The sequence below is a fragment of the Bombus pyrosoma genome, linkage group LG7 (assembly GCF_014825855.1).
Source record: "Bombus pyrosoma isolate SC7728 linkage group LG7, ASM1482585v1, whole genome shotgun sequence".
Lineage (NCBI taxonomy): Eukaryota > Metazoa > Arthropoda > Insecta > Hymenoptera > Apidae > Bombus > Bombus pyrosoma.
Genome location: NC_057776.1, coordinates 891,562 through 911,850, shown reverse-complemented (window position 1 = coordinate 911,850; position 20,289 = coordinate 891,562). Strand labels below are relative to the sequence as shown.

The window sequence follows — 20,289 nt, the reverse complement described above, 5'->3', positions numbered from 1 at the left end:
TATAGCTATGATTATTCAATTTCAATTATGCCTGCCCAGAAGCCTTTATTTATCTATAAGGACACATAATTTGTATGTAATAAAGTTTAAAATTTTTGATAAATATTCCTTAGAAGTTTAACGAAATGAGAAAAGATTTATATATAAGCTAGAGTAATTAGTCAATTTTGAGGAATATGTATTTACCGAAAATAGCATCGACCTTTTTGTATGTTACACGTTGTTAAAATATTAAGGACATGACCAGTTCCACGTATTATCCACGGAAGTTCAAAGCGAGTTGCACTAACGGTCCTCCACCTGTTATTTCTATGGTATAGTCTATTTCAGTGTCCTGTAACAAATGTTGTATAAAGGATTTATAGAAAACAACAGTTGCGTATTATATAAATTTAAGCGAATAGTAAAACAAATTCATCAAATAAAATACTATTGTTTATAATTACTGTTTGAAAACTAAGAAACTTTATTTTTAATATCTCATTTAATAATGTCTTCAAAATTTGCAAAAATATATATCAAAGTGGATATTAACTAATTAATGTAAAGATATGTTTCAAGAATTGCTATTATTGATTAAAAATTCATTAAATCTGCTGACTTCTTAAAACATACATGATTAAATATTTATCAACTAGCCGTGTAGTCGAAATGCAAGATGTTTACTATAAAATTAGTATAGAGCGTGAATAGTAATCATAAATATAAAATTAACGCTAAAAATAGTTCTAGGAAATATTATGGCTTATTATGTCATTATGATTTATTATACTAATAGGTAATTGAAAACGCACCTTGTGATTTTCGCGAAATATATATATATACATATATTTACACTAAATACGTCTTACATCCTATATGTATATTTTCAGAATCACTTCAAGCTTTATCAAAACATAATCATGATAATCTGGTCTCGTTATAATGCTAATGTGAAATGTTTCGTATGACAGGTAATATACATATGCATTTACAAAATGATTCTATAAGTGTTTGAATACTTTCATAAGCTACTCTGTATATGGCCATAAATCTTCGCACACCAATAGTCACTACTGATATTATAAAGTGCATGAATAATAATAAATAAATAAGTAAATAGATAAATAAACAAATAAATAAATAAAACTTTTGAGAATGAATCACAGACATAAGCGTTTCTTCTCTCGTTGAGCTTCCTTTTCACGGTGAGAGTTTAGAAGGCAAAATTTATTCGATCATTCGGTGAAATACCTTCGAGTGATGTTTTTCGGAACAAGTGGTTTAATTAAAATAATTGCAGAAAACAAAAGTGTTAGACGACTCGCGAATTTTAATGTTAAAGATCAACTCGTATTATTTTTCCTTCTTGATTCACGAATGAAACTTTCACGTTGTACTACATTCTTCGAGACATTATCTCGTTTCGATCAATTTGACCTGCAATTGGTTAATTTAATACGGTGAAACTACTCGATCTATCGACGATCTCGTAGTCGTTGTGTTAATGTCGCACGATTTCAAGCGATACTATCGAATTTAGTAACCTCGATAAGTAGTGTTAAGAATTATGTCCCACCATTTTTGGTAATTGTTCGTGCTTAACGTGTCACCATAGTTTATGATATGGCTGAGAAAGATATTTAAACATTTATTATAGAAAATTTTTATAAATATATTATGTACGTACGAAACTTTTTGAAATCTCAATTTTACCAATTATATGAATTTTATTTTCGTAATATAGAATATTTCTAATAAAATGTTTTATAGCTATTATTTAGTACTAAATTTGGGCTTAAACTTCATAAATAACTATTTTTCTACTTAATTCAAGAATTTATACCGCTACAAAATTACATCTCTAAGAGTAAGTTTGCATTTACATTATATATTCATAATTATTATTAATAAAAATGAAATGAAATTTGAATGATCAAATAATTTTAAGTATATATTTTAGGCACAATGGTTCACAGAAATGTTGAATATACTTAGCATAGACAATTTTTATATACAATTTCTCGAAAACAAAGGGCCGTGTACTCAAATACCTTTGGGAGCTGTTTTACCATCAACCTAAAAAATCGAATGTACGTACAGCCAATTCATTCGAGATTTTGCAGTTCTTGCCATACTCTTGTAAGTAAAAAATTAGTATACAACATATACATTGGTTTTAAACGTATAGGTAATGCTAAAGATAGTCTCACTAAATATTGTGATTTACTAATTATAGTGAATAATTGACTAATGAAATACTTTGGTGATCTCTGTAATTAAATATATGTCGGAGACGAAGGAACACCGGAGCCTTTCTTTGGAACTTTGGGAAAAACTCGTAATTAAGCAATTATCATTCGACCCGATTGTACCTGTTCGAGATTCGCGACAATGAGCTTATGCTCGGGGCGACAACCAATCCCCAACGTAGCCGCGGTCAAGGAATGAACGTTTGCCTAACAAAGACCCTGTTTTCCGGGTAAGATGGTCGCCAGGTGCCGATGCGTCTTCGCTAGCCTGAGGACCCGTTATAAATCCTAAGATTTAGTTAATTAAAACCCGTCGAACAGACAAACAGCCTTTGTCTCAACTACGGGAAAATAGGGGAAACCTACCTCCTCGCGAACGACTTTTCCCCAACGCCGGTTAGCATTCCTTTTTACCACCGATATGGGAAATTGACCAATTAACGGCAACATCAATTTCCCTCACCTTCTGAACGAAGGTATCGCTCCACGAATCCGATGATCTCGTGCCCTTAGACACACCCCGCCATAGTTTTCCTCGGTGGCATCAGCGCGACGGAAATTCATTCCTTCGTGCGATCTCATCGACGAGAAGGAATAACGTATTTGCGATCAGTGAATCTTTCACGTTTGTTAACCAAGAGTCAGACTTAGAGTTTGTGAGAACATACACCCGTTATCCCGTTGACCGCGGATTCGTTATCGAACCTAGGATCATTGCCATTAACGTCTCGAGTGTCTAGTTACCACGGTTGCTTGTCGATATCTGTAACAATCATATTTGCTCTAGTCAATATCTTCTCTATTGCATGGCAGCGATGTCTAATCGCGACGAGGATTCGCTTCACGCCCTTAACCCCAACTCTAATCATAACGCCAACCCGACATCAGAAGTGGGATCAGTGCCGGTTATAACAGAGAAAGAGCTTACGACCATCGTGCGCGAGTTAATTCAGTCGCTAGTGCAAAAATCGAGCGCGGGATCTAACAATCTTCGCTACTGCGTTTCAACCCTGAAACCATGGTGCGCGGCTGTCAATCTGATTATGGAAGAAAATCCTTTACAAAGCAGTGCTCCGGAAGGAAACTATAATTTCGATAACGAGAGCCGAGTCGATTTCTACTTAGTAGATGCGTCAACTGGTAGATCAAGTCACCTGGATGAGACGTTTCCATTTTACTCCGATTCTGGAGCCGAGTGTTCACTGATTAAAGAATCCGTGGACTTGAAATTTTCTGGCAAAAGAACGATTGATATAGTAGCAACGTCAGAAAAAAGAAATATTCGCATTAAATGTACGTCTCAAATATTGTCCATCGTATGTACTAATGGTTTTACATTATAGATAAATTCTCACGTTCCTACTGATAATTATTTAAAATATGATATCGTGATTGACCGTAAAATTTTAAATCAAATTTTTAACGTAATATTGCACAAAATAGCCTCGCTATGTGTAAAACAAAATTAATTAACGTCTGTAATAACACCGCTGAAAACGAGATCAATATTATTGAAGTTGACACTGACGTACATGGGAATGATAAAGGTCGATTGATTTCTTTTCTCGAAAAATCCAAAGATTCATTCATTACGGGTTTCCTGCGTACTCGCGTAAATCCAAGCCAGTTGGAAACGATTAATTGGTCCTAACATCACCGTACAAAGAAGTCCTTATAGACTTAGCGAGGAAGAGGGCAGAATAGCACGTGAGAGAATAAGCGAATTAATTTGAGCCAAAATCGTAAGGCCTAGTAATTCACCGTTTGCGAGCCCTATGTTACTCCTGGAGAAGGAAGATCCCTCAGATAGATTATGTGTAGATGTTCGAGAACTAAATAAAGATACGGTCGCGGATCGGTATCCCCTACCTCTTATTGCGGGTCAAATCGCGAGGTTGCAAAAGCGAGATACTTTTCCATTTTAATTCTACGGAGTATACAACATTTGTTACCCCGACGGGCAATACGACTATATAACGATGCCGTTTGGATTGAAAAATGTACCGTCCGTTTTTCATAAGGTCATTCTCAATGCCTTAGACGACCTCGCCTATTCGTACGTTGTTGTTTATTGGATAACGTCCTAATTATTGCCGACTCGATAGATCAAGCTTTAGAAAGACTCTTGGGTTTATTATGCGCTATTCAGAATTATGGAGAAAGCAGGTAATGACTTAACAAAAAAAAAAAAAAAAATGAGGAAAGAAATCAAACCAAATTAGATCAAAATTCCGAGGTCCATTTGTGATAGCAGAAATTTTGGAAGGAGACAGGTATAGCTTAAAAACATTAGACGGTAAACGATCATACTAAAAGAGAAAGAGAAAACTACTAAAAAGAGATTTAAGATGATAAAAAATTGTACAAAATAATTACAAATAAGAGCTATCTTATCATGGTTAAAAATGTACACGAAGTTATTGAGAATACTTATTCGACTAATAATATTAGATAATTAACAAGTTACAACTTTAAGTTACTACATTATAGACTTCGGTTACATAAACAGTTTTTGAAATGTTGCAAATTACAAACTGAGTCATTAATGTTATTATTATAAAACTTAAATGTTATTTAGAAAAATATTAATTTCTAGATTTTTAATTTTATAAATCACAATAATTTACTTGTAAAATTTTTACAGAGGAGGTTTTAGAAGATTAATAATTTTTATTACATATTAATTTTAAAATTAATGATTGTCTACTAATCATTGAATTTTTACTGATTTCTAACATTTACCTGTAAAACTTATTTTATCCCAAAACTTTTTACTGTTATACAAGAGAGTTGATTAGTACTAGTAACGTATAACTTATAACTTGTAAATTTACAAGAGAATCCTAATATTAGAAAAAGGTTGACTACGACAAGTCGAAGACAATATAGACGTATACTTACATATACGTATATGCACATGCATATTGGCCACTGTAGCTGTATGTAAAAAGCATAGTCAGACATATCGTATATAGTAACGTATCTCGCTGCATTTATCGTGGGAATCACGAATGTAATAACGAAGATAACATCAATGAAGCCAGTCAAAACAATTCTAAGAAAGAGAGAGCGAGACAGACAGACAGATGAGGGAAGGGATTAGCTGCCAATCGATCAAAATTATTAAACAACACACATTTATTTATTAAACAACACATATTTGATACAAATAAAAACAGTAGACAAAGTTTATTGTAAGATATGCTACATTTCAAATGTTTTTAAGAAATGATTATTAGTATTTATTAAGTTATGAAACTTATTAAATAATATTCACAAACCGGAATAGTTAAAATTTTGTAAATCTTTTCAAGGAAAGAATTAGATATCAAAATACATATATATCAGTAATAAATAATACACTTTTTAAAGACTTTATTGAATAATTTTAGTTTGAAGAATATGAATTAATTAAATATAGACTATTATTATGATTAATAATATGTTTAGTAATTATTATATCTATTTAATTATTTCCAAGGAAAATATTAATTTAATTTCAATGTATGTATTGTTGTATTATTATACTAATACACAGTGTATGTATACTAGTGGACTAGTACGTAACGTGGATTACTGATATATGTAGTAAATAATCATTGTTACTTGACGTTTATCAAACATAGGAGCTCATACAACTCATTGTCAGATGCCAGATTATTTCTCAGTTTCTAAAAAACAAATCAAAATGAAATATATTCTATTCTTTTTCCTGGATAATAAACTATACGACAGAGAATACCTCATCAAAATTTGTTCAATTCAGTTTTTACTTGCCAAATTTAGTTCTTTGGATTCCAAAGCTTACGCTGTTCCTGGATGACTATCTTCTTTTCTTTATCCAAACACAACCTTTTACTGCTTTATTATGTATGTAGATATAGCATTATCATAGTACATAAATAAATATTTCGTTTAATAAATTGAAAATATTTAAATTTCAGATTTCAAATTTGGAGTATTACAATTTTATATTATTTTTAAATAATTAAATTAATTATAATTACTTAAATTTTAAATAAATATATTGTTACAAAATGGATGTACTTATAGTGTAAGTACATATATATAAGAATATAATCTTTGAATATTAAAAATAAAGTCTTTGAATAGAAAATTATCAATAGTTATCATTTTAAATTCAGTTACTTAAAACAACATTTTTATTTAAATCCATAAGAAAGTTGATAAAACAATTATATCCATGCAAAATATATGCAAACATAAATAAAGAATAATACAAATAAAAGAAGTCTCTGCATTGCTTTCTATCATAATGGAAAATTGTCTAATTTATCTAATTTATATACTTCTATGTCTTTTCAAATATAAGATCTGAATATATTTCTATCACAAATCCTGATCAATGTCTCTATGTATGTATATATTTATATGTTTGTACGTTTGTGAGATATGTTTATAAGCGAAATTAGTAAAATAGAAAATAACTGTTTTTATTATCTGTTGGACATCTAGTATGTTTCTTATTATCTGTTGATAAATCAAAAGAATGTGAGATGTAATAAGAATTATGTGTGTAATTAAAAAAATATCTCTATTTTAATATCTTAATCAATTTTCTCATTTTAATCATTTTAGTGCACTTGCTCGTATGTTTACATAATGCTTCAAAAGTCGAAAAATCATTTTCATTCTTTTTCATTTCACAAAATCATATTTAAAATATATATACATATATCTATAATTACAATTTAAAATTAAACAATCAAATTAAAAGAATAGAAGAAACAATATATACTGTGTAATCTTTAATATGATTGTGAACTGAAAACTAAGGACACGATATACATGCGCAAAAATTAGCGCACTTAAACTTAAACATACAACCAGAAGTAAGAAGCGCTCATAAACAAAAACGATTTATTTTAAAACAATGGAAACAATCGATTAAATTAACTAATCGCTCAACTAACATTTTATACAAAATTTTGTTTATTCATAAACCAAATATTGTTGTTTACTACATAATGATATTATTAAAAGAATAAATATTATAACGTTTTAATATTGTACGAATATAAAATTAAATCATATAGCATAGATTCAGAAAACTGATTTATTTTGAATTATACATACATATATTATACAGACAATCATAATACAGACAAAATCTGTACTCCAAATTTTATATAGAGAAATTTTTAAAACTTAATCTTCACAATAATCTATATTATGAAATATTCTTTTCTTTTAATTATTTTATGAAAATTAAAAAAACATGTACAATGGTTACAAATAGTATTTGCACATATCTTTATTTTCCAACGAAGCATTTTTCTTACCAGGTTCTGTGCATTTCATTTCAAAATACCATTAAATAATGCGAAATTTAATATACTTGGACCTAACTAATTATACAGTATGTGAATGCTACTATATAATAAACGAAATGGATACAGCCGATACAGGTTATAAAGTGTCGATAATGTATCAACCGACCCCAAGCAGTTACAGCGCTATCTGTAGACAGGATATAAAATTGTGAACTTTTTTTGAATGAAAACGCTCTTAATACTTTATCTACGAGATTCATACTTACAAAACGTTACATGTTACTTATTGTTAATAGACACGCTTATGCGTTAGCATGCGTGTGAGTGCATGTTCTTGTATGCATATGAATGTGTGTACGTAGAATACATGTCTGTACACACATGTCTGCACATATACATATATATACATATTTACACACACGCGCGCGCGCGCGCGCGCACACACACACACAAGGCATATGTATATATAATACACACTATATATATATATATATCTTTTCTCTACCCTGTTAAAATATTTATAAATATTTATAAGGTTTATTATATTATTATCAGAATATTATAAGTCTTTAGATTAGAATTAGTAATTAATTAATTACTAACTAGTAATGTATAATATAATCTTAGGGTACAAACAAAAGCCTATTACAGACTATGAAAGAAAATGTTATATGTTAAGAAAATAGATATTTACTAATTGCAATACTGATACATATAGTGAAATGAAGTACGCTTCGAACACTCATAATTTAATAAAGAATAAAAAATAAGGAAAGCTTTCTTAAGAAGAGATAGCAGTACCACACGCCAACTTTAAGGCAGCGAACACATACAATGTGTCACGTGGGCAGGCGCGACAAGCGTATATTCCAGAGAAACCTGGCGCCCTGGTGGCGGTCTTTGGGGCGGCCATATTTTCTCTCGCGGATTTTAGTCACGAAGGTGGTGGTTCGCTGACAATTTCTGGGATGCGCCGTTTGAAGACATTCTCGCGTGTTTTATACTCATAAATAAATGATCAGTGCCAATCATGGCTAAACGGAGTAACAATTTGAGTGGAAGACGGTCGTCGTCGCATAATACGAAGCCCTACGATGCAAACAATGTGAGTAGTATTTTCTTAGCACGAGTCTGCCGCGACAGAAACGAATTTGCCTCACATCCAACGGTTCTTCGCGCCTTACCGCTTAAATTAGACCTTCCAACGAATTTGGTTTATATACCAATCTCTTTTCAGACTACCTTTTGCATGACCTATGTTTTCCTAAAGTACTATTTCAACGGTACTGGACGACGTCACGGTTATGTGAATCCACTCGATAACCTCAATCTTTCCCATACTAAGTAGATACTACAATACTTCGCTCATGAGATACCTATCAAGACGTATATAACATATAACCTTGAAACGTGATTCCTTACCAAGAAAATCTTGAGGAATGTATTAAGCAATTCAATTCTCGTAAATTTATCACTCCGTCAACTTAAACAAAATTTAAATGTTACCATTTGCGTCTAGTATGTATGTGAAAAAGACACGCGTGACGTTGGAAAATCACGTTTTGCGCAAATTCATGCAATATCTTGTAATCTTTTCTAGAGATCATTTCTTTTTTTTCAAATGATAATATTCGTTTAATTCAATCGATTTAAATAAATATGCAATTTAATCTGCTTTCGGTCGAATTGTTTTAACCTCAATTTCTAAGAATGACTTTTTATGTATTTTAATTGTTACTGTGTTTACGCAACTGCACATGTTAGTTTGACGAAATATTTATAGATAAATCTTATACCTTAATAACCAATTTTTCATCCCTAATTCTGTGTATATTTGTTATAATTATTATCTAACAAATATATTAAATGAAATATGACTACATATAATACAAGCATGTATAATGTACATAAATAATTTCATTTTATTTAATATAAGTATATATACATATAACTTCTTTCCTTTATATAGTTTATATTCCATTTATTTTATTAATATTTTTTATTATGTTTATCATAATACTATACAATTAATATTATAATATATGTACTACTTAATATTTCTTTTTTTCTTTTTTTTTTCTCTCTCTCGAGGAGGGGAAAATACTATTACACATACCCAGTGACTGAGTATGTAGGACTCAGTGGATGGAATCGCCATACCCACTAAAAACCCTTCCTTTATCAGTTCCTCTTATGGTATAGGAACCAACCCTAGAACCGCCTTTTGACATTACTTCAGGGTTGGCCTTAGTGTTCACCCCTCACTAGTTCAGTCTTCTCAATTCAGTCTACTAGCTTGTCTTTTCCTCCTCTTCACAATCATCTCTTGCACTTGTCTTTCTTGGTTACTGCCTCTATCAAATTTTCTACCATAAGTGGCATGCTAACGTAGCTTTCAAATTCAGTCCTCTCGTAAATCCACCCAGGGCAGTGAAACAACACATGCTTGTCACCATCAGTGTCACAATCCCAACATCTTGAGTGATCTTCCTTATTAATCGTCTTTTGATACACATTGAAAATCCTGTATCCGGTTAAAATTTGCATGGTCCAATGATCGATGTATCTTTTGTACTTAAAAGTTAAAGGAGGTTAAAAAAGTACAACCATCAGAAATTAATTTCCTCGTCCAATTGTCACTTCTATAAAAACTCTATTCCTCTCTCCGCTTGTCCACCGCCCATTCTCTCCACAAAATTTGAGGTATCTCCTGTTATGGACCGTTCCAGAACATCTTATACTGTTCCTGTTGATAACTCCTTTTAAATTCATACATGTGCTATTTAATATCTATGCATTTATTTCCTTCATATTTCAGTCTTTTGTAAAAAAAGTAGCAACAAAAGTGACTGATCTTTTACCACAAAGGTTGTGGATTAGTAAGTGGTTTAATACATCTCAAAATGATGAAGATATATTAGAGGACAATGGAAATCCTGAAGAGGTTGAATCAGAAGAAGATATTCAGAAACCTCCACCATTAAAACGACCATGTATTCGTATGGATGTTTCTCATCCACCTGGTACATTTTCAATTCAACCAAGAACTAAATCAACAATTAACAAAGCCAGTCCATCTAAGCAACAATATTTCATTCATGATGAAACGGTAATATATAAAAAGTTGTTAATTTGAACACATTTTCTTCAATTAATAATGTTTTTGTAGAATGAAGATTTTTCTAAACCTTCAATGGCTGGACCAAGCGGAATGAGCCATTTAGTATCTTCTACACCTGCAACACAATCAGATATTAGAAACATAGCACCACAGAGGTCGGAATTAAATTCATTAGTTGCTACTACAAATAATGGAACTACAAATGGTATGGATGATAATTCTGAATCCAGTGAGAGCACTAGTGGTTGCAGTTCTCTTATTCCACAAACCAATAGACAAGAAGCTCCATCAAATGTCTCTTATAGCTCTCCATTCTCTAAAAGAAAAAGGTTTAATAATGACAAATTAAATTTCAGTAAGTAAACTTTATCTTCTTTGTGATTTTATATTTAATAAGAAATATTTTTTCATATTTAAATATGTCAGAAATATATCATTTCCTCTTTTAAAAATATATATTCTTATTCAAGATATATTTTAATATACAAATTTTTTTTAGCCAGCCATATACAGTCTCCAAGATCTTTATTTTTAGATAATACCCGAGATTCCTTAAGTAGTCGTAGACCAAGCTTTAATGCATCAATCATGACAAACACGCCGGATCGTGCATCTCCCTTGGCATCTCCTTTTTACAGTGGAAATACCACTTTTGGTGGAGCAAATGCAGCTGGTCTTTATAAACGAGGGCGTAATTTGTTTAATAGTTCAAATGAGGTATGTGTTATTAATTTAAATTATTGTTCTTTAACTACTTTCAATATTGTTTATGGTATATTAATTGTTACTAATTTCAGATTCAACTTCAAGTTCCTAAAAGAACAAGTGTTGAAGTAAAGCCATCTAATACAGATTCATCTGGTATGAGTCAAACTGCTAAAAAAATATTGGAAGCGCTAGAACATTTTTCATCGCCAATAACTGATGCTAAAAAAATTCCATTAAAAATGATGAATAATATATCACCAACAAATAAAAAGAGATCGAGGGAGGAAATGACACCAACAACTAAAGTTGGATTACGTCATTTAACTCGCGAATTAACTGTACCAACCATACCCGATATATTAAAATTGAGACGGCGGCAAAAATTACAAGATACGACAGCAGCAGCTAGAAAAATTGTTTCGGCACGAAGCGAACCACCGCCTCCTCAAGAATATCATCTCAGGTGAATATATAATTATTATTTATTCAAAATATTCGTATGTATAATTATTTATCAAATAAACATTGATAATCATTAAATATACAGTTATAATATATGTAATTTCTTTTGTACAGGATGCAAATTGATGAAGATTCAAAACATCATGGAAAAGTTAAAACCAAAACAGCAAATCTTGAGCAAGAAGATACAGTTGAACCAGTTAATTTACCAAACATACCTCTACCTATATCTTCTTTACCTAATTTCAACTTTATGTCATCTACTAATACAAATATAGGAGACAAAGCTAATACAGGCAAAGAAGATACTTTCACATTTGCAAGTCCTATAAAAGTAACAAATACCACAAAGAACTTAAAATCTATCAATAATTTCACATTTAGTAGCCCAATTAGTGCTGATAAGCAACCAGTCGATAAATCTAATAATTCAGATTCTCCTTTAAAAAGAGTTGGTGTCAAATCCACTTCATCAAATGACTATGTACCTCCTATAACACAAAATTTTATTTGGTCTGGTTCATCTACAGCTCCTAGACTAAAAGAAAAAATAAAGAATAATGATAAAGCTATTCCTATTACTTCAAATGAATTAAAATCAGGAAGTGTTATGGATATTCTTTGCTCTAAATCTAGTACAACAAAAGCTGAAAAATCAGATGAATCAAAGATGCAGTTAGAGTCAGACAAAGAATCAACCAATAATAAAACAAATACGATTGACCCAGATACAATTAACGACGATAATATTAAAAAAATTGGAAATTTACAATCTAATATACAAGATACTTCAATTATGTGGGAATGTTCTGAATGTTTATTTAAGAATAACAATTCTGAAACACAATGCTTTGCTTGTAAGATTACCAGACCCACTTTTAAAGATAAGAAGACTTCTGAATTGTCAATATCAAGCAATGTCAATGAATCAAAAACTACAGCAAATGATAATTTTGGCTCGCAGTTTAAACTTTCAAGTAATCAGTGGGAATGTACATCATGTTTTGTAAGAAATAAACAAACTGATACTAAGTGTGCTGCGTGTAGTGCACTAAAACCAGATACAAAGCAAGAAACGAAGTCTGGAAACTGTCCTAAATGTAGGTTAAATGATTCTGAGAACCCAACTATGTGTACTTTTTGCAATACATCTAAATCAAGTATATTAAAAATGAATGTACAAGACAATACGAATACTGCAGATAACACAAATATTTCTGTATGTCAGAATATAATCAATGCATCAATTGATGAAAATGAAGATATGGATAAATTAAACTCAAACAAAGATACATGGGAATGTCCTTGCTGTATGGTTAGAAATCTTATCTCTATTGATTCTTGTCCATGTTGTAATACAGCTAAACCTAGTACTGGAATTGCTACTAAGAATGCCCTTCCTTTATTTTCAAATGGATTTGGAGATAAGTTTAAAAAACCTGAAGGTGCATGGATTTGCAACACTTGCATGCTACAAAATGAAACAAAAGTTACTACATGTGTAGCTTGTGGTGATGCAAAGCCAGGCTCAAAGAAACCAGATAACTCTACTTCTACAAATACTAATTCTAATTTACAATTTAATTTTGATATGCCTGCAAATACTAGTGGTTTTAAATTCGGTATTGACAAAGCTGATCAAGAAAAGACTGATACTACAATATCTACAAATGGTTTTAAATTCGGTGAAAAACAACAAAGTAATCAAACTGGTCAATTTACATTTGGTATTCAAAAGGAAGATACGAAAACAAGTGAAGTACAGAAATCTGATAATAATGTCTCTTTGACCTCAGGAAGTGGTTTTGGAGTTCCAATTAAAGCAAATAATGCTGAAAAGACTGATGTAAAACAAGATTCAGAAAACGTGGGAAAAAGTTCAACACCGCTATTTTCATTTGGTATAGCTAAAAGTGAAAATGGAACAATAGAAAGTGATAAGCAGATTGTAAATGTAACAACTTCTACATCAATTGCACCTACCTTTACATTTAATACGCCTAAGCCTAAAATTGAACAATCAGGCATAAAAGAAGAAAAACAAACTCCTTTGCTGGAAAGTACTGTGACAGAAACTTCAAAGCCAAACATAGAAGCTACCGAATCTACTACTACTAATACAAATACATTACCTTCAGTAACTCAAAGCAGTATACAAGAACCTAAATCAACTGCTGCATTTTCTTTTGTTGTACCAAGTAGCACAAGCACAATTACTAGTAGTGCTTCTACAACTGTGGTATCAAGTCTTCCACCTTCCACTCAATCTTCCTTTACATTTCTTGAATCAAAATCAACTACACAAGCACCAGCTGTACCAACATTTGGGCAAATATCAACATCAGCTCCTACTTCTAATTTATCCAATACCTTTACATTTGGAAACAGTAAAACAAAGGAAGAATCCTCTATAACTAAAACTTTTAGTACATTGCCAAATGCCTCTCCTGGAAGTTCATTATTCTCAAGTATTTCTAGTGGTCCATCACTGTTTGGCAATAATGATACAAAAACTGTACCAGCATTTGGACAAACTTCAACTGAAGATAATAAACAACCTGCATTTGGACAAACTTCAACTGAAGATAATAAACAACCTACATTTGGTGCTACAAATACAAGTAAATCCTCGACTTTTGTAGTACCAGAGAATAAAGTACCAATATTTGGTAATACGGAAAATAAACCTAAAATTTTTGGTTCAACTGACCCAAAAATAAGTGTATTTGGAAACACAGATAATAAACCAACATCTTTATTCAATCCATCACTCCAAGCACCAACAGCAACATCAGCCTCTTTTGGTGCACCGTCAGCTACATCAACACTTTTTGGATCATCTGTTACTCCCGTTTTTGGTAATAATACTGCTTCGACGTTTACAACTGAGTCAACACCTAACATATTTGGATCTACCTCAAAGTCAAATGAAACTAGTACACCAAATTCAAACATATTCACGTTTGGCACTACTCCTGCTCAACCAATAGCGAAACCAGCAACTGGATTTAATTTTTCTACAAATACTAATCCTGCTGAATCAACTCAGAAACCATTATTTACGTTTGGTAGCCATTCATCTACCCAGAAAAATGCTAATTTATTTGGGAATACATTCAATAATCCCGCATCAACTAATTCTTCCGGCTTTCTATTTAATGCACCTAAACCGGAAGCATCAGCATTTGCTCAACCTACAGCAACAAATCCAATTTTTGGTGCATCACAACCTGGTACACAGAATCAAGCGTCGTCGTCGTTCTCGTCTACTCCTTCAAATACAGGATTTAATTTCGGGTCTACAGCACCTGCTGTTACGTCAGGCGGTTTTAATTTTGGTACTGTAAGTATACTAAAGTACAAGATGTCAAGATGTCTTAAATAAGTTGAATTTAATTAGAATTAAATTTTAATAATTAATTTGTTTAGGCATCTGCTTCTACACCATCTGCAGGATTTAATTTTAATGCTCCTGGTACTACACCAACATTTGATCCTAATACTCCACCAACATTTAACTTCACTGGTGGTAATGCACCTATAGCATTTAAGTATGTATAAATTATACAAAATTATTCATCATATTAATTACAATAATTGTTTGTTATATATTATCATATTTTATTTCAGAGCAATACCTACTCAAACTCCACAACGGAAGTTCAGAAAAGCCATCAGAAGAATGCGGTAGAGGGCAAGTAATACACGACCATAGTTACACATACACTCGGACGCATTTTTTTATATATATCTCATGCAACCGCGTGTATGAATATGTTTTTGAATATATGCTTAAGTTACGGTATGATACAATGAAAATATACCAACCATCAATGGTCACATCAATGTGGTGGTATACCAAGCATTTTATGTAATATATTAATTTGTCAATAGGATATGCTTGCGTACAGCCACTTGTGTTCTACAGGATCTGTAAATTATAAATTATTTAAATTATACAATAATAACGAAAGATACTTTGATGTTGGCATGAAGCCATTTTTGAAACTATGACAGATCATACATAATCTGCCATCGCATTACTAATACCTTGCCCAAACAAGACACTATGTGTGCGTATTGACGTGACAAATTAATTTGCTGAAAGAATACCTCGATAAAGAAACCTAACAAAGCACTAAATACGTGCAATTTATTGAGGATAACAAGTGGGAGTGTATCCCTCAGGTAAGTATAAATCATTCACAACTCGTAACAATACTTTTGTAACTGAGAAGCAAGAGGGACTAAATAGTGCTGAAATACATTAATTAAAAATTATTTTTTGTAATGAAAGAAACATTGTAATAACTTGTAATGCCTTTATTCTTATGTTTGTATGTAAAAACAATCATCCGTACCTGACTACTTATTTTTAATGTATTCAGTATACACAATTTTACATAGTCAGGTACACAATCTTGAAGGAGCTTAACAAATGAGAAATATATGGTTAACAACACAATTCTTTCATTCATTTTCTCTATAAATTTTGACACGTTACGAGTATTGTGAATTGATTGAATATCAATGAAGTCCCACTGCGTATAGACATTAATTATATTTTCTTTAGAATTGTGTGGACAGTTCTACAGTCTTTGTAGTACTAGTCCAAGAAAAATGTATCATAAAAGAAAATGGCATTCGGATAGTACAAACTCACGATTACTGAACGATTGCATTGAGTAGTCGAAATTGTATATTTTTTTTATATATTGAATGAACTAATTCTATAAGAATATACTGAATGCCATTTTAATAGAATTAAATTATAGTAATGTTGCGTGTTTTACCATAGAATGAATGGAAAATGAATCAAAGAGTATGTTGAATGGAAATAAATTATTATGGGGCTTCTAAAGAGTTACTTTTTCTTTTGTTACTAAATTGAATGTATTTTTATAGTAAGTTTCTGAAATTGTTATTAACTTTGTATATTATCGTTGCTTCTACTATGTATATCATGAAAACGTATCACTCTGTATTACAGTAAAACTAAATATATTACAATAAAATTCATAGAGATAATATTACAAAATTACACGTAATTTTCAAAAATTGTAGATACTTATTTTTAAGTCAAATAATTTCCTTTTTTTAAGATTCACTTATAACTTATTTCTTTGACAGCATTTTTACATTTTAATTGCAGTGTTTGTGAAATAACAGATTTTTACAATGAGTGCAGTTTAGCCTAGAGTGATATTAAAGTAAATGTAAGTATAGGAAAGTTGTTTCCAAAATATTAAAAAGCCATAAAAGTAACTATTATATTTAGAAGTCCCTAAATACAGAAAGTAGTTAGTTGACGTGTTAATGATTAATGAATTAATATGAAATCATGCACGTCCTATTTAAGATTAGGATAGTTATATCTGTAATGTTGGCTTAAAATTGACAGTAGCCAAGAATAACTCGGCACAAGACCCACCTTCTGCCATAGTAGATATATAGGTACAAAACAACTCTGTTACATATTGTTACTTTATATGTTGTGTAATATTTACATTATAGGTTTTAAGGCGTTTTTAATTTCTGCATATATTTTCAAAAAGTAAGAATAATAGATAACAAAGAAACCTTGATTTCATGTTGATAATTTACAAAGTGCATACTTTGCAAATACCCTTCGTAATTGATATATTAAACTGTAATAGTATTTCTAAGTATGTAAAAAATATGTATCAACATAATTAATCAATTTTTTCTTTGTATAATTGTATAATTAAAATTACAACTAATCTACCGTTCAATCGTAGAACAAAATCTATAACAATTCAGTAATTGAAATAAACTAGTTAATACTTACAGTACCTCTTAATGTTATCCTTTGTATAAAAAAAATCTGATCTACGAAGGGTTCTTCCGCACATAGTTAATTGTTTAACTTAAGGAATTATAGCTTTGTATAATTACCAGCTGAAATACTAACCAATGGTAAAGTGAGGCTGCGCTGAGATATGTCTATGCTGCTGTCTTACACTGTGAACATTCTCTGTCGAGGCTGTGTCGTCCATTTGTCTATCCTTAGACAAATTTCCAAATTAATGAATATATCAAATGCTGCCTGAAAGGGGCAATACCTTTGTAATAAATCTCGTATATGGCCTTAAAAAACATAACCAGCGCGTGACGTATATGTATTAACGGTTGTACAGCAAATCATATTGGAATTGTTTTGTAGCAGTTTGTACTCTCCATTGCAATGTGTTTGCATAAATACTTGAAGAGCACTACATTAAAATCGTTCAACAATAGATATGTAACATCTCGTGACTCATAGCATTTGTCTTTGTTTTTATTGTAAATACTATAGGTTTAAAATTACTTCTATAAAATTGTGTATTAATTCTTGAATTAATTGCATCTTAATTGTAACAATTCAATTGCATTATTTGGAAAGTAAAAAAATATGTAACAATCTTATGATAAAGATTAAATATTTATTTATAAAAAAAATAACTCGATAAATTGATAATACATTTTTTAACAAAATGTACAAAAATCCTGTGAGTTATGAGATGTAAAAGAATGAGTCAAATGTTCTGAGGCCTTATTACAATCTTAGTCCATGAAAATTATGTATTGTACTGAATTTACATGAATATCTGTAATGATTATATTGAGAATGTATTAATTAATGATCTAATGTTCGCAAATGGGAGAGTTTGTTATGAAATAAGTCCAATGACTGCCTGTAATTAAATAAAATGTACATGGGAGAATGTTCACTGTATGCTTCAGGTGCTATGGAGATGTTATAACATTCTCATGACATGGTATAATGTTAGATAATATTGTGAAGGAGTATCGGTGTTTCTCAACCGATAAACCATTTATAATTCAATAATTTTTACTCGCACAAACAAAACATGGAAATACAGATAAAAACAGAAATACTTATTAAATCGCAAATATTTTATTTAAAGAGAAACATGAAGGGGCAAAGAAAGATATATTTGATTCATTGAAAAGTACGTAATAAGCACAAGATTATAATTAAAATAGTAATGTACATTACATAGGATGGAACTAGCATCTATTTACGAAACGAATGTATAAATGTAATTATGACGAATGAAAAACTCGATAGCCTCATATTGTATAATTTATTGAATAAATGTGACGTTGCTTTAACGCGTAACATTTGCGATGACGAGGGCTATTGAGCTCGTGTTGAGAAACACCGTGAATAGGATACATTCACGTTAACATTACTACCATTATTATTCTTAATACTATCCTCCACTGTATTCATAATAACTATACTATACAGTACTAGGATATATGAAAAATATCATTTGAAAACAATGTTTAATTTTGGTTTACATTTTTATTTTGTAGTTAGTAAAATAAAGATTTTAGGAGGGCATTTAGATAATAATGCGAACCAAGGAGTTTTTAACTATGTACAATTAACGTATAATGTAATTACACTATAAACTTTAATTTTCTTTTTAGCAAATAAAATATGCGAGGACAAAAAAATGCGCGTAGTACTTCGTAAAAACCCTTTGGTTCACATAAAGAAAGTAATCGAAAAACGAATGTTAGAATTCAATCGCAATCTTGAATTCTTAGATCAAATGTATTTGTTTCATGATTACATTTCACGTTGCTTTTTATTTCTATAAGTATCAAGCTCACTCCTTAACAGTTCCTCAAAGAAAATATACAAAATAAGAAATCCATATTATAACTTACTCTAATATTCATGGTTTTAACATCCTGATATATATGTATATATATATATATATATATATATATACACGTTCTATACGTTTTTTTAGTAAAAAATATCTTATTTTAGTTACGTGGTATATCTCAACTCACAATACAGAAAAAGTAAGCAAAAGTATCTTCTTTGAACAAAATTAGAGTGGGCAAAGTATATAAATATTTTTTTCATAATTCAAAAATTTTACAAAATCAAGTGATTATAAATTAGATTAATTCTACACAATTCTATACAAAGTAGCCCAGTTATTACTAATTAAAGGTTCCAATTCATTATCGTGTCACATTGTCTACTATAAAATCTACGAATTCAGTTTTCGCTTACAAGAGCTATACAATTATACAACATTAAGTCATTTTCTTATGTGGTACAGCTGTATGAGGAGTTTATGCAGAAAATAAAAATTATCTAAGATTGAGATACACTGAGTGTTTGACTTATTTAACCTGATTTTGGCACACTCTGCACAATCTGTGTTTGTAATGCAGTGTTAAGGTGCTTTCAAAAGACTGAAAATGAGTAACATATATTAGATTATTGTAAATCTATAAAATTATTTACAAATTTTATACAAGTTTCAATTTCGTCCACTAAAAATTTTAGTTGTATATAATTATTTTTCTTTTAACATTAATATATTAAGGACAAATTTTAAATAGGAAAAAAGATTGCTATAATTACAGAGCAAATCTACTTCCTCTTATACATATGGGAATTAGGTAAGACAATGGCGAT

The 20,289-nt window shown here is 30.6% G+C and overlaps 1 protein-coding gene and 1 long non-coding RNA gene across 6 annotated transcripts; one reads left to right on the top strand and one right to left on the bottom strand.

Moving 5' to 3' along the window:
- Positions 1-7,290: 7,290 nt before the first annotated feature.
- On the bottom strand, positions 7,291-9,089 carry LOC122568888. Of its 3 annotated transcripts, none has more exons than XR_006317235.1 (5): positions 8,948-9,089; positions 8,710-8,876; positions 8,129-8,614; positions 7,792-8,031; positions 7,291-7,712 (listed from the first exon to the last, which is right to left on the bottom strand). It is a non-coding gene; the product is annotated as an uncharacterized LOC122568888 (long non-coding RNA). The 3 variants fall into 3 exon arrangements; XR_006317236.1 differs by having other exon boundaries at positions 8,220-8,614; XR_006317237.1 differs by having other exon boundaries at positions 8,359-8,614.
- LOC122568871 (nuclear pore complex protein Nup153-like) lies at positions 8,492-19,976 on the top strand. Of its 3 annotated transcripts, none has more exons than XM_043729118.1 (8): positions 8,492-8,630; positions 10,344-10,634; positions 10,695-11,001; positions 11,182-11,363; positions 11,444-11,817; positions 11,931-15,159; positions 15,246-15,367; positions 15,447-19,976. In XM_043729118.1, exons 1-8 carry the CDS (start codon positions 8,556-8,558, stop codon positions 15,505-15,507), a joined length of 4,641 nt encoding a protein of 1,546 aa, XP_043585053.1. In that variant the 5' UTR covers positions 8,492-8,555; the 3' UTR covers positions 15,508-19,976. The 3 variants fall into 3 exon arrangements, with proteins under 3 accessions (XP_043585053.1, XP_043585052.1, XP_043585054.1); XM_043729117.1 differs by having other exon boundaries at positions 11,146-11,363; XM_043729119.1 differs by lacking the exon at positions 8,492-8,630 and adding an exon at positions 9,159-9,284 and having other exon boundaries at positions 11,146-11,363.
- The last annotated feature ends 313 nt before the right edge of the window (positions 19,977-20,289 follow it).